Genomic DNA, 12,911 nt, shown 5'->3' with positions numbered 1-12,911 from the left:
TGAGCCATACTACTAGTCTTTGCTCTTTTGGAGATAGGTTTCTCTTGAACTATTTGCCCAGACTGGCCTCAAAGCTCCAGCCTCCTTATCTCAGTTTCCTGGTGCTCACTTAGTTCCACTTCTTCTTCTTCTTCTTCTTCTTTTTTTTTTTTTTTTGTGGTGCTGGGGTTTGAACTCACAGCCTTCACCTTGAGCTACCTGTGAACACTTTGGAGATAGGGTGTCACGCCCTGTTTGCCCCTGCTGGCTTCCAACCACAATCCTCCCGATGTCTGCTCCTGAGCTGCTAGGATTACAGGAATGAGCCCATTAGCTCCACTTCTTAATGCCCTGCCCTTTGACACACTGCTTCCAGCTCCCCACACCTGGAGGGTGGAGATGGCCATTGTCCCCAACCTCTCCCGGTCATTCTCAGCCTCAGATGAACCGCTGTCATGGTCCAGGCCCTCCCGTTGCTTGCTCCAGTCCGGGAGTCCTGCGGGGCAGGGCTGACAGCCCCCGTCGTGCACATGGAGAAATGGTCTTATTAAAGCGGCACCGACTGGTAGTGCGGGGCAGGCGCGCCCTCTAGCGGCCGCATTGCGCTCACTCTTGCCCGGCGGCGAGAGCGGCTCTGGGTCCTGCGCGGCGGCGTGGGAACCCACATCTCCCAGCCATCGGCCTGCTACGGACCTACCTCCCCCGGGAAGCAAGCTGTCTCTGATGACTGTCGCTCCTCCTGGCTTCTCAGAGATCCCACTGCGGCTGCGCACTCCACCCCGATTACCATGGAGACCGATGGTACACAGTTTCCCCATCCCTTCCACCGTGTCCTAAGCCCTGCCCCGCAGGCGGGACCCGCGCGGGCCTAGGAAGGAGGCTGCGGGACCCAGGATCTGGCGCCCATGAACATTAGGGCTCCAAGGGCGCTGACCGTGGGGAGAGTGAAGTTCTTCGGGCAGCACCGTGGAGAGGTGAGGCCCAGAGAGCTCTACCCAGGCGCTGGGCTCCTGGTTTGGGGTCTGGGGTGGTTCCTGGGTCTGTGTAGTGGGGATTCCACAGTGTTCTCTGGGTTCATGCTCCAGAATGGACTCCAGGTTCTAAGCTCTGGTTCTAACCATGGCTCCGGTGTTCTTGGGCTCCGGCTGTGAAGTGGATGAACTCAGGGCTTTCAGCAGCTTTTGAACTCGCAGTTGGCTCAGGCTCTAGAATGGGCTGACTTCCGGTTCCAGGCCCAGATTTACAGAGCGCTGGCTGTGGAGTGAGGCCTGGAGTCTGGGCCCTTCCACCCCGGGCTCCTGGGCAGTTTGGTGCAGGTGTCTCCTGCCCCAATGGCACCACGTTTATCCTCTTACTTCCAGGTCAACTGCTCTGCCTTCTCCCCCGACGGCAGGACACTGCTCACAGCCTCAGAGGATGGCTGTGTGTATGGCTGGGAGACGCAGAGCAGGCGGCTGCTGTGGAGGCTGGGTGGCCACACAGGTGTGGAGATGGGAGGCCCTGGGCTGGGCTGACGTTCTGCAGAGCCTACCTCAGTGACCTCCATGGTTGGATCAGGGCATTAGAGCAAGACAGCTGGGGCAGGGCTGGGCCAGTGGACACCTGACCTAATACCTGGGGGCGGGGCTTCCCAATCTTAAACACACTTGAATTCATCCTACTAAATCAAAGTCATAAATCAATGTACCCATTAAACAGCTCCTCATCCCTCTCCCTCCCAGCCCAACTTTCTAGGGATGTGCCTGCTTTAGGTACCTCATGTCAGTGGGATGTTTGTCTTTCTGTGACTGGTGTAGCTCACTTAGCCTAAATGTCTTTAAAGCTCAGCCATGTTGCATCTACCACTTTTTGGACTGTGGTCTTGTCATGTCACCTTAGCCATCTCTTCTGCCATAGAATGGGGTAGCAAGTGCTACCCTACAGGATGAAGCAATGCAGAATGCCTAGTCCCTGGTAAGGACCTAGATGTAAGTATTACAGAACAAGAAGAAAAAACCAGCCAGTGACAGGGCACAGATCACTGCCAAGGGTATGGAAGGTTCAGGCCTGGCTTAGTGAGCCCAGGCTGGATTGTCAGATGAACGTTTCTGGGAGGAACCTGCATTTGAGTATTGATATTCCATATGGGCAAATTGGGGTCTGGTGCTCCAGGCTAAGGCCTGCCTCAACGCCAGGTATGGAAACCCAGGCACCTCCAGGGGACTAGAGTTCGGGTGAGGTGTGCAATCTCAGGAGCAAGAGGGCAGAGCCCTTATTCCTTGCCTTAGGCCCTGTGAAGTTCTGTCGATTCTCCCCCGATGGCCACCTCTTTGCCAGCTCCTCCGGTGACTGCACCATCCGCCTGTGGGATATGACGACAGCCAAGTGTCTGCAGGTGCTTAATGGTGAGTGAGATGAGATGGGTGGGCCTGAGAGCCATGCAGCCCGTCCTGCATTCCTTGGTCATCTTCCTCACTTTGGGGTTGGTGCCTGCAGGTCACCATCGGAGCGTGGAGACAGTGAGCTTCAGCCCTGACTCAAAGCAGCTGGCATCAGGAGGCTGGGACAAGCAGGTGATACTTTGGGAGGTGCAGGTATGTAAGAGGCTGGGGCCTGGCAAGCCTTGGGTTAGCAGTGGTGGCAGCCTCTACCTCTTGCCCTCATGGCTCAAACCCTCAGTGCTTCCCCCAACCCCAAACTGCCCATTCCCATCTAGACATCCCCACACACCAGCCCTCCACCTGTAGGGCCTCTGCTCAGGTTTCTTGTCTGGACTGCCCTTCCTGCCCAGATTCTGACCCCTGAAGCCCAGGATTGGGCTGCAAAGCCCTCCACTGCCTCCTGCAGCTCAGCTCTCTCCCCAGTCTGGCCAGGCCCTGCAACGCTTAGCTGGTCACAGGGACTCCATCCAGAGCAGTGACTTCTCTCCCAGTACTGACTGCTTGGTGAGCATCACCTTGCCCTGCTGCAGTGGCCCCAAAACAGGTGGGCCAGAACCACTCATGGTCACCACCTGCTACAGGCCACTGGCTCATGGGACTCCAGTGTCCGCATCTGGGACCTGAGGGTGGGGACCCCAGCTGGCATCTACCAGGAGTTGGAGGGCCACAGTGGAAACATCAGCTGCCTGTGCTACTCGGCTTCTGGCCTCCTGGTAAGCTGGGCCACCTGAGCCCCAGGCTGGTCTACTGGTTGTGACTCTTAAAAGGGGCACAGGCCATTTGGGGGCCCAGTGAGCATGGAGGCCTTACACCACTGGCTCAGTTGTCTCTGTAGGCGTCAGGGTCCTGGGACAAGACCGTCCGTGTCTGGAAGCCCACAACCAGCAGCCTGCTCATCCAGCTCAAGGGCCAGGTCAACTGGGTGAAGAGTGTAGCATTCTCACCTGATGAGCTGCAGCTGGCCAGTGCCGGCTACTCCTGCGTGGTAACTCCCCCCACCCCTTGCCCAGAGCCCTCTGCACCCAATTTCCAGAACTGTCCACATGCCCATTTGTCCTAACTAAAAAGGGGGCAATGTATGCACATATGAATATTAAAAAAAAAAAAAAGGGGGGGGGCCCAAGACAACCCAGGTACTGACCACTCCCTACCTAATGGCCAGCTCTGAGGTCTAGGCTGACCCTATGACCCCACAGCTGCAAGCAGAACTGACACATCTCTGTATCAAAGGCATTTCAAACCTGTCCTGTAGACAAGCCCCAGCCCATGGTGCTGCCATGGAGGAGGTGATCTCAAAGATACCACATTGGCCTGGAGAGGCCCCTGCACCCCCCCCACACTTCTGCCTGTTTTTACTTTCAGGTGAAAGTGTGGGACCTCAAAACTGGAAAGTGCCTTGAGAACCTGAAGGTAAGGGTGGGCCTACAGCACCAGTGGAAAAGACCCCCCGAATCTGCAGGGATACTGGGGTCAGAACTTGTGAACCCAGAGCTCCTGGCAGTGTTGCTTTTTGCAGGGAGCCCTGGATGTGGCCCATGCCTGTGTCTTCACCTCCAAAGGGAAACTCTTGGTATCTGGAGCTGCTGATCACCAAAAATGACAAGTCCACTGCACAAGTCACCCAGCACCCTTCAAGGGATGTACCACCACTGTGGCTATTCCTCAAACCTGATTGTCCCTTGTCCCTGCCAAGGGCTCAAAGACAGTTCCACACCAGAGGCTCGAAGTAACTGAGAACACCATCAGATCCCTGTGGCGTGGACAATCCCACTGCGTAACAGGATAGCCAACAGCTACCAGCAGGAACCTGCCCCGCACCTGGTACTAGTCCCCACCTCCATTCTACACGCCCAACACCAGCAAGTACAGAGCAACTCAAGCCAGTTTCGGTTTTTATTGTCGTGACGCTGCTCAGGCCTTGACTGCAAACTTGCGCAGAGGGTACAGCCGCTCCTTCCGCTGCTGCTTCTTGGTTTTCAGCCTCTCCTCGTGCCTGTTGAGCTGGCGGCGCATGGCTCGAGTCTTCTTGGGCCGCAAGTCTAGGGGCTTGTACTTCTTGCCCTAGCACAGACAGCAGGGTGAATGAGCACCAGTAGGTCCCGGGAGGCTATTTGGGAGATGCTGGAAGACACTCAGGGGAAGTGTGGTTGGCACAAGGGCCCCAGGACGGGAAACTGGAATGTAGTAAGTTGTAGGGCTTTAGAGCACTAGGCTGCCAATGACAGCCTCGAGGTCAGGGGGCCCCACACTTGCTCAGCAGCCCATTTAATTCCCCCAAATCCAAGACTGGTGAGGCTATCCTTATTTTATATAAGGGTGTTAACTTACTGGGCCAAGAGGTTACCTCAGTATTTCTCCCACGTACCAGACTGCCAGTTTTATGAAGTCAAAGCCACACCACAACTGGGTATAGGGCTGCACCCAGTATAGGTGGGACCCACCAGGTTGGGGTGGTCACTGCTACCTTAGCTCTAAGCTACACAGGACTCATAAATTTGGAGGGTCACTGGGTGCTGGTGGCTTACACCTGTAATCCTAGCAACAGAGATCAGGAGGATCACAGTTTGAAGCCAGTCTGGGCAAACAGTCTTCGAGACCCTATCTCAGAAAGCTCTTTACAAAAATAGGGCTGTGGAGTGGCTCAAGGTGAAGGCCCTGAGTTCAAGCCCCAGTACTGCCCAAAAGAGAAACAAACAAAAAAACCCATCTGGAGGTTCTTCCTGTGACAATGCTCCATTGTAACACCAAATTTCAAAGAAAGGCATGGCCAAGTTCTATGGATACAAGGCCAAAGCTCTGCACTATTACTTTCTTGGGCTCCGTGCACCACTGCTGCTGTGCTCAGCCTATCTGGCATCTTCACAATTGGCTCCCCCCCTTCACCTCCGTGAAGGTTCTAATAGTAAGGTGGCTCAGTGATGTCCCCCTTAGGACAAGACCTTGTGCCGGGTCCCTGCTTAAGGACCCCAAAGCTAATGGGGGGGACTGAACAGAGAACTCGATGGGGAGGAGGCAAGCGCTTCAGGATGGCTCTTATGGAAGTCACAGCCTCCAAAGCCAGGGCTTGGCTGCAGCTCAAGAGCAGAGAAGCACAGAAAGCAGCTGTGTAAGTTTAGGGTGAACCCTGGAGGGGACTTGAAAACAAGAGTCTTGTCCACACACACTAGTCAGGCCCCTGTCGGTTTCAAGGTTACTAACTTGTTTAGATTGCTGCTCCCAACAGAGGAACCACTGGATGCATGTCGCTGTTGCAAGGCGCCCACACGGTAACAAACCAACCCAAAGCCCAGCAGCACCCAAATAAAAGACTGACTTCTTTAGTCACCACTCATGTTTAGTGGTCCCCAGTCACACGAGGCCAGGGACACAGCAGCATAGGACATTTCCACTACCACAGAAAGTCCCACTGCACAGCACCACGACAGAAGTAAGTCCTTCACCTCCACTTTCTTAATTGTGAGGTGCCCTATGGGAGAGGAGCACTCAGTGGATGGTTACCAACGCAACTCTTCCTAGCAACCACCTGTATTTGGTCCCCTCGGAGCCTAAGGAAAGCTCCTGACCTACTCCTGAGAAAACTTCTTATACAATTGTGCACACCCCTGGCTGGTGACAGCACCCTAGTGGTGTTCTTGGAGCTTGTAATAGCTTTTTAGGTGTGTCAAACACCAGCACTAATTTGGTTACACTTTGCAGAGGTAATAAGCCACCACCAGATGACTTTAATGACAGAAAAACAGCCTAGATATCTGGGCAGCCAATCAGTGAAAGACTTAAAACCTGCCCAATGGGAGGTGACCCTAGGCAATGTAACTCTGGAAGCCTCAGGGTCCCCATCTGAAAACAGATGAGGTGTTTGCAATGACTGATGCACACCAAAGCCATAGTAAGAGGCAAAACGACAGCTCCATGGTAGTGTTTGCCTAGCATGTACAAGGCCCTGGGTTCGATCCCCAGCACTGCAAAACCAACCAACCAACTCAACACCGTTACTGCCAGTTATTTCTGCCCAACAGCACTCAACTAGTTCGACTCAAATCCAAATCCAAGTTTTGTTAGGGGCACAATACAAGCGGTAGAGCTCTTGCCCAGCATGTATAAAGCTCTGCGTTCAATTTCCAGTACAACCACACCCCCCAAACTAACCAGAACCCCCACCTCATCTCACATTGACATTTTAGTGCCACAAGCCAGTGTATGGCAGGCCCAACCACTCCCATCCTGCTCAACCCAGTGGGCCTCTTCACAATGCTTCCTGGCCAGGGGTAGGCTGGAATTTGCTTCCCGCTAACAACCGTCCCAGCCCTGCTCACCTTGTAAAATTTCCTGAGGTTTTCTTTCTGAGTCTGATTAATGACTGTGAGAACTCGGGCGATGGATTTGCGGACAACTCGGCTACGGAACAAAGATGTCAGTGAAGATGGGGAAGACACACAGCACTCCCCAAGGCATCTCATTCGACCTCAGCGTTGATACCACAGGGAAGGGACAGTGGAAGTGCTCCACCAGCCCATCCATATTCACCCAAGAGAAAAAGGCCTGAGGTGTAGTCACTTGACCCCTGTGAGTCTCTCTGAGGTGAGAACACACATGGCACAGGCATCGCAGGACTAGGAACTAGGAACAAGAAGGGAAGGGTTGGCAGCGAGTTCTTGCTTTTGAGCTTTGAAGCACTGTTCAGACAAAAGCACGGGCTTAAAGGAGGTGAAATAGGACTTTCAATCCAAGGTAGAGAATTTATCCCAAGGGCTATGAAGACAGTCCATGATAATCTGAACGAGAGGAGGGCAAGTCACAGGAAAGCCACTCAAAACGCCCCTTTCCAAGCTGAAATCCTGCGGGGCACCTGTGACAGCGAACCTAGGAGCAGGCTGGGGAATTATCAATCTGTAGTCATGTTAATAGGAGCCAGTCAGGGTACAAGGGAGGGTCCACCACGTGGTAAGCTTGGTCTTGAAGAGTCATTATACCCTGGGAAGTGAAGGAACCTTCCTACCATGTAGGGTGGGACAAGTGCAATGTGCAGCCAGGGGGACTGACTCCAAACCCAAGTTTCCTTCTCAAGTGCCCTGATCCTTCTACATGAGTTAAGTGACTACAACTCCAAGCTAAGGATGCGAGGCACCTGTCACCAAGGCACGAGGTGAAGGAGGAGAAACCAAGAGGGGAAAGGTCCAAATAGGCAGCATCAGCATCATGATGCTTCTGTCTTTAGGGATACCCAGCTCCTTCTCCGGCCTCAGAAGCTGGCGCGGGCCGGGCCGGAAGACAGCGAAGGGTCAGCACACACAGCGGCCACCTGCACGGCTACTTCCTGAATCCGCCTTCTAAACCCACAACCGCTCCCAATGCACACGTGCCCTGCATGCCGGCCACTTACATCTTGGAGAGCTTGGACGCCGCGCCGCCTGTCACTTTGGCGACGCGCAGCTGGGACAGCTCCACCTTCAGGTCGTCCAGCTGTTTCAGCAGCTCCTCTTTCTTCTTGCCGCGAAGGTCCCGAGCCTTGATCTTAGCCTGAGCGACAAGGGTGTGGGTCAGCCACCCCGCGACAGGCAGTCGAGGCCAGCACCGCTCAGGCGGGGTGCTCGAGGCCCGTCGGGAGTGTCCAAGTCCAGGAGGGCTACCGGGCAGGGCCGCCACCGCACTCCGCAGACCGCGAGAGGCAGGCCCCGGCCGCGCAAGTTTCCGCAGCCCGAGCCCGCAGGGGAGAGGGGGGAGGCGGGCTGCGGTGGGGTTAGGCCGCCCCGCACGGTACCCCGCGGACCCGGCAGGCAGATGGGATCCCCGGGCTCAGTTCGCTGCCTCCACCCGGTCCCCACGACCCCACAGCGCTCGGATGGCGCCGGATTCCCGCATCCTCACCATAGCCGCACCAGCCTCCGCGCCACCACTGCCTGGTCCGAGGGGAAGAGGAAGGGGCGGGCCTCAACCCTGCAACTACTGCCGGGTGACGACGGGCGCGACCAATGGCGTCGCGATGGGGGCGCCCTGGCCCCTCCCCTCCTCCCCAGGATCGCGGTGGTACGTCCCGCTCCGCCCAGGCCGCACGACCGGCGGCGGCCTTTTTTCTCCGGTGTTGTGTTCGTGCCCTGAGCAGCGCAGTTTGGGAAACGGAGTCCTGCAGTGAGCGGCAGCTGACCGGGGATGGCATAGTAAGGGCTCGAATTCGACCAGTCATTTATTCGCTCATTTCATTCATTCAGGCAGCCTGCAGATCTCCCAGCCTGGGTCCTTGTGAGCTGGCGCTGGGGGTATGGGGGTGCGAAGGGGATGAGGGTGAGGGTTTTTTGTTTTGTTTGGCTTGGCGGGCGCTGTACCGCTTGAGCCACGCCCCCAGCCCTCTTTTCCTTTTAGCTATTTTTCGGGTAGATACCGCGTTTTTTCCTGAGGCGGGCCTGGACCGTGACCCTCCTAATCTAAGGTATTCAGGTAGCTGGGATCAGGGGCGTGCATCAACACGCCGGTTTTTTTGAAGCACATTGTAGAGCCTAGACTGGCCTGGAACTTGCTGTGGAGCCCCGGGTGACCTCCAACGTTTGCCTCTCCTGCCACAGCCTTTTGATTTCTGGGATTGCAGGCGTGAGCTACTACCTGGGCAAGAGTGAGGGTTTTCAAGGGTGCGGTGACGTGACTCCTGCCTTAAAGGATTGACGGTGCGGGGTGGGCGGGCAGGGGTGGGGTCAGCCAGCTGTGATCCAACTGCAGCATCTTTTGGTAGAGACAACATGTGGCAATGCAAACAGCTTCCATAGACTTTTGTTTACTGAGTCCAAACGGTTTCAAATTCTTGCTCTATTGCCAGGTACTACTTGATATTCTTGGCAAATCCCTTCCCCTCTCTTGAGTCTCAGCTTTCTCACTTATAAAACGGTGTATTTAAAAGGATTAGAGAAGATACAGGTAAAGCTCTCAGCACAAGACCTGATGTATGTTAATCGATGCAAGTACCACTGCCGTTAGCTTGAGCAACCCCCCTCACTCCCTTACACCCCGACCGCCCGTGCCTAGCTCAGAGCCCTGCAGACTGGGAGATCTGCTTTGTTCCCCAAATGAATGAAATGAATGAATAAATGTGACTGGTTAAATTTGAGTTCTTTCTATGCCATCCCTAGTCAGCTGCCTCCCACCTCAGGTCCCAGTTTTTCCACTCAGGCCATTTAGAACCTAATCTGAACTTGTAGTGGAATAAACACTTCAATCACATAGGAATTCACAGAGCTGCAAAACATAACATTTTTTTGCAGTTTCAGGTTTGAATTCAGGGCCTCTTGCTCACTAGGCAGGTGCTCTACCTCTTGAGCCATGCCCCAGCCTTTCTTTGCTTTATTTTTCAGGTGGGGTCTCGAATTTTTTTTCTCCCCTGGGCTGGCCTGCACACAATCCTCCTACCTACACCTCTCATGTAGCTGGGACCACAGGGGCTTGTGCTAACTTTGCTCTGGCTGATTTCAAACATGAGTCCTCCACATCTCTGCCTTCCAGGTAGCTGGGATTACAGGTATGAGTAACTGGGCTTTGCTAAAGCTGGGAAGGTTTTTAGGCTAAGTGGGTGTTTCCACTACTGTCCCAACCAGCAGGTGTCATTTCATTTCCTTATAATGAAGACACACCACCTAGTTAAAGCTCTAGTTAAAGCAGGTTGTCTTGTTGCTGTCAGGTGTCACTTCCTCCACACCTCAAAGGGTAGCAACCTCCTCTTACATCCAAGCCCTTTGTGTAATCCTCCTTAGCCCCAGAAACATTGAGTTAAGTGATATGCTTTTATGTGTCTGTCTCCACAGCCAACCTGGGCAGCAGAACTACTTAATTCAGTCTTTTTGTCTCCAGGCCCAGCACCTGGATGGCTTGTTGGATGAGTGAATTAATAAAGCTTGCCCCAGCTGGGTGTTGGTGGCTCACTCATGTAATCCTAGCTACTCAGGAAGAAGAGATCAGGAGGATTTTGGTTCAAAGCTAGTCTGGGCAAATATAGTTCACAAGACCCTATCTCAAAAAAACCCATCACAAAATAGGGCTGGTGGAGTTGCTCAATGTGAAAGCCCTGAGTTCAAACCCCAGCACTGCAAAATAAGTAAATAAATAAATAAAAATAATAAAGTTTGCCTCAGACCTCAGTGAAGCAGGCTTCTGGGAGGTGGAGAGATGTATGTGGGGAAAAGAGACCAGACAGAGAACATTCTTGGCATGTGTTAGTTTTATATGGAAGTCTAAATGTGCACAGGGGCTTTGTTGTCCAAATTTCCAGATGCTTATAGCTCTTCATCTCTGTACATTTTTCTAAATTTTTTTATTTTTGTGATGCTGGGATTGAACCCAGGGCCTCCAGCATGCTAGACAAGCACTCTACCACTGAGCCACATGGCCAATCCTACATGTTTATTCTCTGTGACTCTCTATACCTGATCTACCAGCAAATCCTGTGGGCTCTACCTTGAAAATACACATATCACCCTATTTTGGCATCTGCCTGCCCTGAGCTACCATTGCTCAGATGTCACTGATGTCACCTCCTAAACCACCTATTTTGGCTCTTGCTCCCAGATGTGTTCTCAATGCAGCTGCTAGAGATCTACCCCACCCCTTTTTTTTTGTGGTACTGGGATTTGAATTCAGGGCCTATACCTTGAGGCACTCCACCAGCCAGCTCCTTTTTTTGTGATGGGTTTTTTCGAGATAGGGTCTTGCAGAAATTTGCCCAGGCTAGCTTTAAAACTTGATCCTCCTAATCTCTGCTTCCTGAGTAGCTAGGATTTTAGTCCCCTTTTCAAACTTGCTCTGCTCAGAACTTCCAGGGCTGTTTCCATCTGCGTTAAGACTGCACCATTAATCACAGGTACTGAGTGGACTTTTCCTCAGCATTTAGTTATCTGGACATAATATGGATTTTTTTTTGCTTTTTTTTATTTTTGCTTTGGTTATTTTTGAGATAGGGTCTCACTTTATGTCCAGGCTGGTGTGGATGTCAGTCCTCCTATTTACCCTTCCCACATAGTGAGATGACAAGTTTGCTCCACTGTGCCCAGCTTTTATCGGTTGAGATACTGGCCTTGAGCTACAGTCTGGATCCCTATCTCCCAAGTAGCTAGGATTACAAGTTTGAGCTACCACACCTGGCCTTTTTGTTTGTCTTGAGACAGGATCTCACTGTGTAGCCCAGGCTGCCTTGCACTCAAGATCCTGTTGCTTCAACCTCCTGAATGCTGGGATTATAGGCGTCTACCACCACACCCAGCTGACTATTATGGATTTAAGAATTCTGTGTATCTGACTGGAATGGAAGTCCATGACCATGAGCTGGAATATTATTTCATGCACCAGTTTATTTGAGGATTTTTTTACTTGTAAAATGATAATTTCTGCTTTCAAGTTCTTCCAGTCCAGGATGTTCTGGGGATATGAATTTCTGCTGTCTGTGGCCTGAGTCACAAAGACTTCTCCTCAGGTATGGAGTTGAAATGCTTGTGTGTATTGACTCTTTCCAGGACCTGAGACTTTTAAGCACCTATTTGCTACTACGGGAGTCTGTATCTTTAGCATCCAAGGTTAGGTTGCTTCACAGTCTAGCAGCATTTTCTCATCAGTAGACATGTTTTAATGGAATTAATCAAATTATAAAAAGAAATCACGTTTCAACTATAGACCTTTTTTTTTGTGGGATTGGGGTTTGAACTCAGGGTTTTGTGCTTGCAAAGCAGGTGCCATAGCGCTTGAGTAACACTTCCAGTTCAAAAGTCGGGCGCCATGGCTCACGCCTGTAATCCTGGCTACTCAGGAGGCAAATATCAGGAGGGTCATAGTTTGAGGCCAGTCAGGGCAAATGGTTCACCAGACCCTATCTCGAAAATACCCAACACAAAAAAGGGCTGGTGGAGTGGCTGAAATGGTAGAGCGCCTGCCTAGCAAGCATGAGGCCCTGAGTTCAAGCTCCAGTGCTGCCAAAAAAAGGGAAGTGATGAAAAAAGTTTTCATACTAGTTGAAAAGACCTGTTTTAGATTAAAGCTAAGGTCAGAGGTCACACACAACCCTCAAAAGCCTAACAATGGCATCCCAGCCGTCCTAGACTCTGCCCTATCCTCTCCCTCTTGTCAGATTCTGGGAATTCAGCCTCGCCCTTCGTGCCAGTATGGTGGCCACGGGTCCTACTTTCCTCTGCCCCCTCTAGGGGTCGCCACATCCTCAAGTTAAAACGTCTTCAGCGTCTTGTCAGCCCCTTGAATACACTTTAAACGTCTTAAAGTCTTCCTTTCCTTTAACAGTAGGGTCACCCCTAAGTACAAGGCAGAGGCAACCCCTTCTGTAGTGTTGTGTTGGTCAGGGCTCCAAGACCCAGGCAATCCTTCCTGCCACTCCCCGGAGCTTATAAGACCTACTCATCCTTCAGGCCTCAGAGTTCAGGAAGCCTGCCCAGCACTCGAGAAGCGGATCCGGGCGCTTTCTCCTGCGGGTCGGGTGTCCGCTCGGTCTGGGCAGTGATCACCCCCAGAGTCCGGGCGGGCCCCTGCCTGACC

General features: G+C 52.7%; 2 protein-coding genes across 2 annotated transcripts; one reads left to right on the top strand and one right to left on the bottom strand.

Moving 5' to 3' along the window:
- The first annotated feature begins 589 nt into the window (after positions 1-589).
- Wdr38 (WD repeat domain 38) lies at positions 590-4,412 on the top strand. Its single transcript, XM_074053223.1, has 9 exons — positions 590-953; positions 1,341-1,461; positions 2,247-2,363; positions 2,455-2,552; positions 2,823-2,903; positions 2,981-3,112; positions 3,235-3,384; positions 3,762-3,809; positions 3,916-4,412. The coding sequence occupies exons 1-9, from the start codon at positions 885-887 to the stop codon at positions 3,997-3,999; spliced, it is 900 nt and encodes a 299-aa protein (XP_073909324.1). The 5' UTR covers positions 590-884; the 3' UTR covers positions 4,000-4,412.
- Positions 4,275-8,411, bottom strand: Rpl35 (ribosomal protein L35). The gene is made up of 4 exons (XM_020159246.2): positions 8,265-8,411; positions 7,780-7,916; positions 6,713-6,794; positions 4,275-4,460 (listed from the first exon to the last, which is right to left on the bottom strand). The coding sequence occupies exons 1-4, from the start codon at positions 8,265-8,267 to the stop codon at positions 4,311-4,313; spliced, it is 372 nt and encodes a 123-aa protein (XP_020014835.1). The 5' UTR covers positions 8,268-8,411; the 3' UTR covers positions 4,275-4,310.
- Positions 8,412-12,911: the final 4,500 nt, after the last annotated feature.

Source organism: Castor canadensis, chromosome 13, assembly GCF_047511655.1.
Source record: "Castor canadensis chromosome 13, mCasCan1.hap1v2, whole genome shotgun sequence".
NCBI lineage: Eukaryota > Metazoa > Chordata > Mammalia > Rodentia > Castoridae > Castor > Castor canadensis.
Note: the sequence above shows the minus strand (reverse complement) of the source record. Positions and strands in the feature narration are given on the sequence as shown.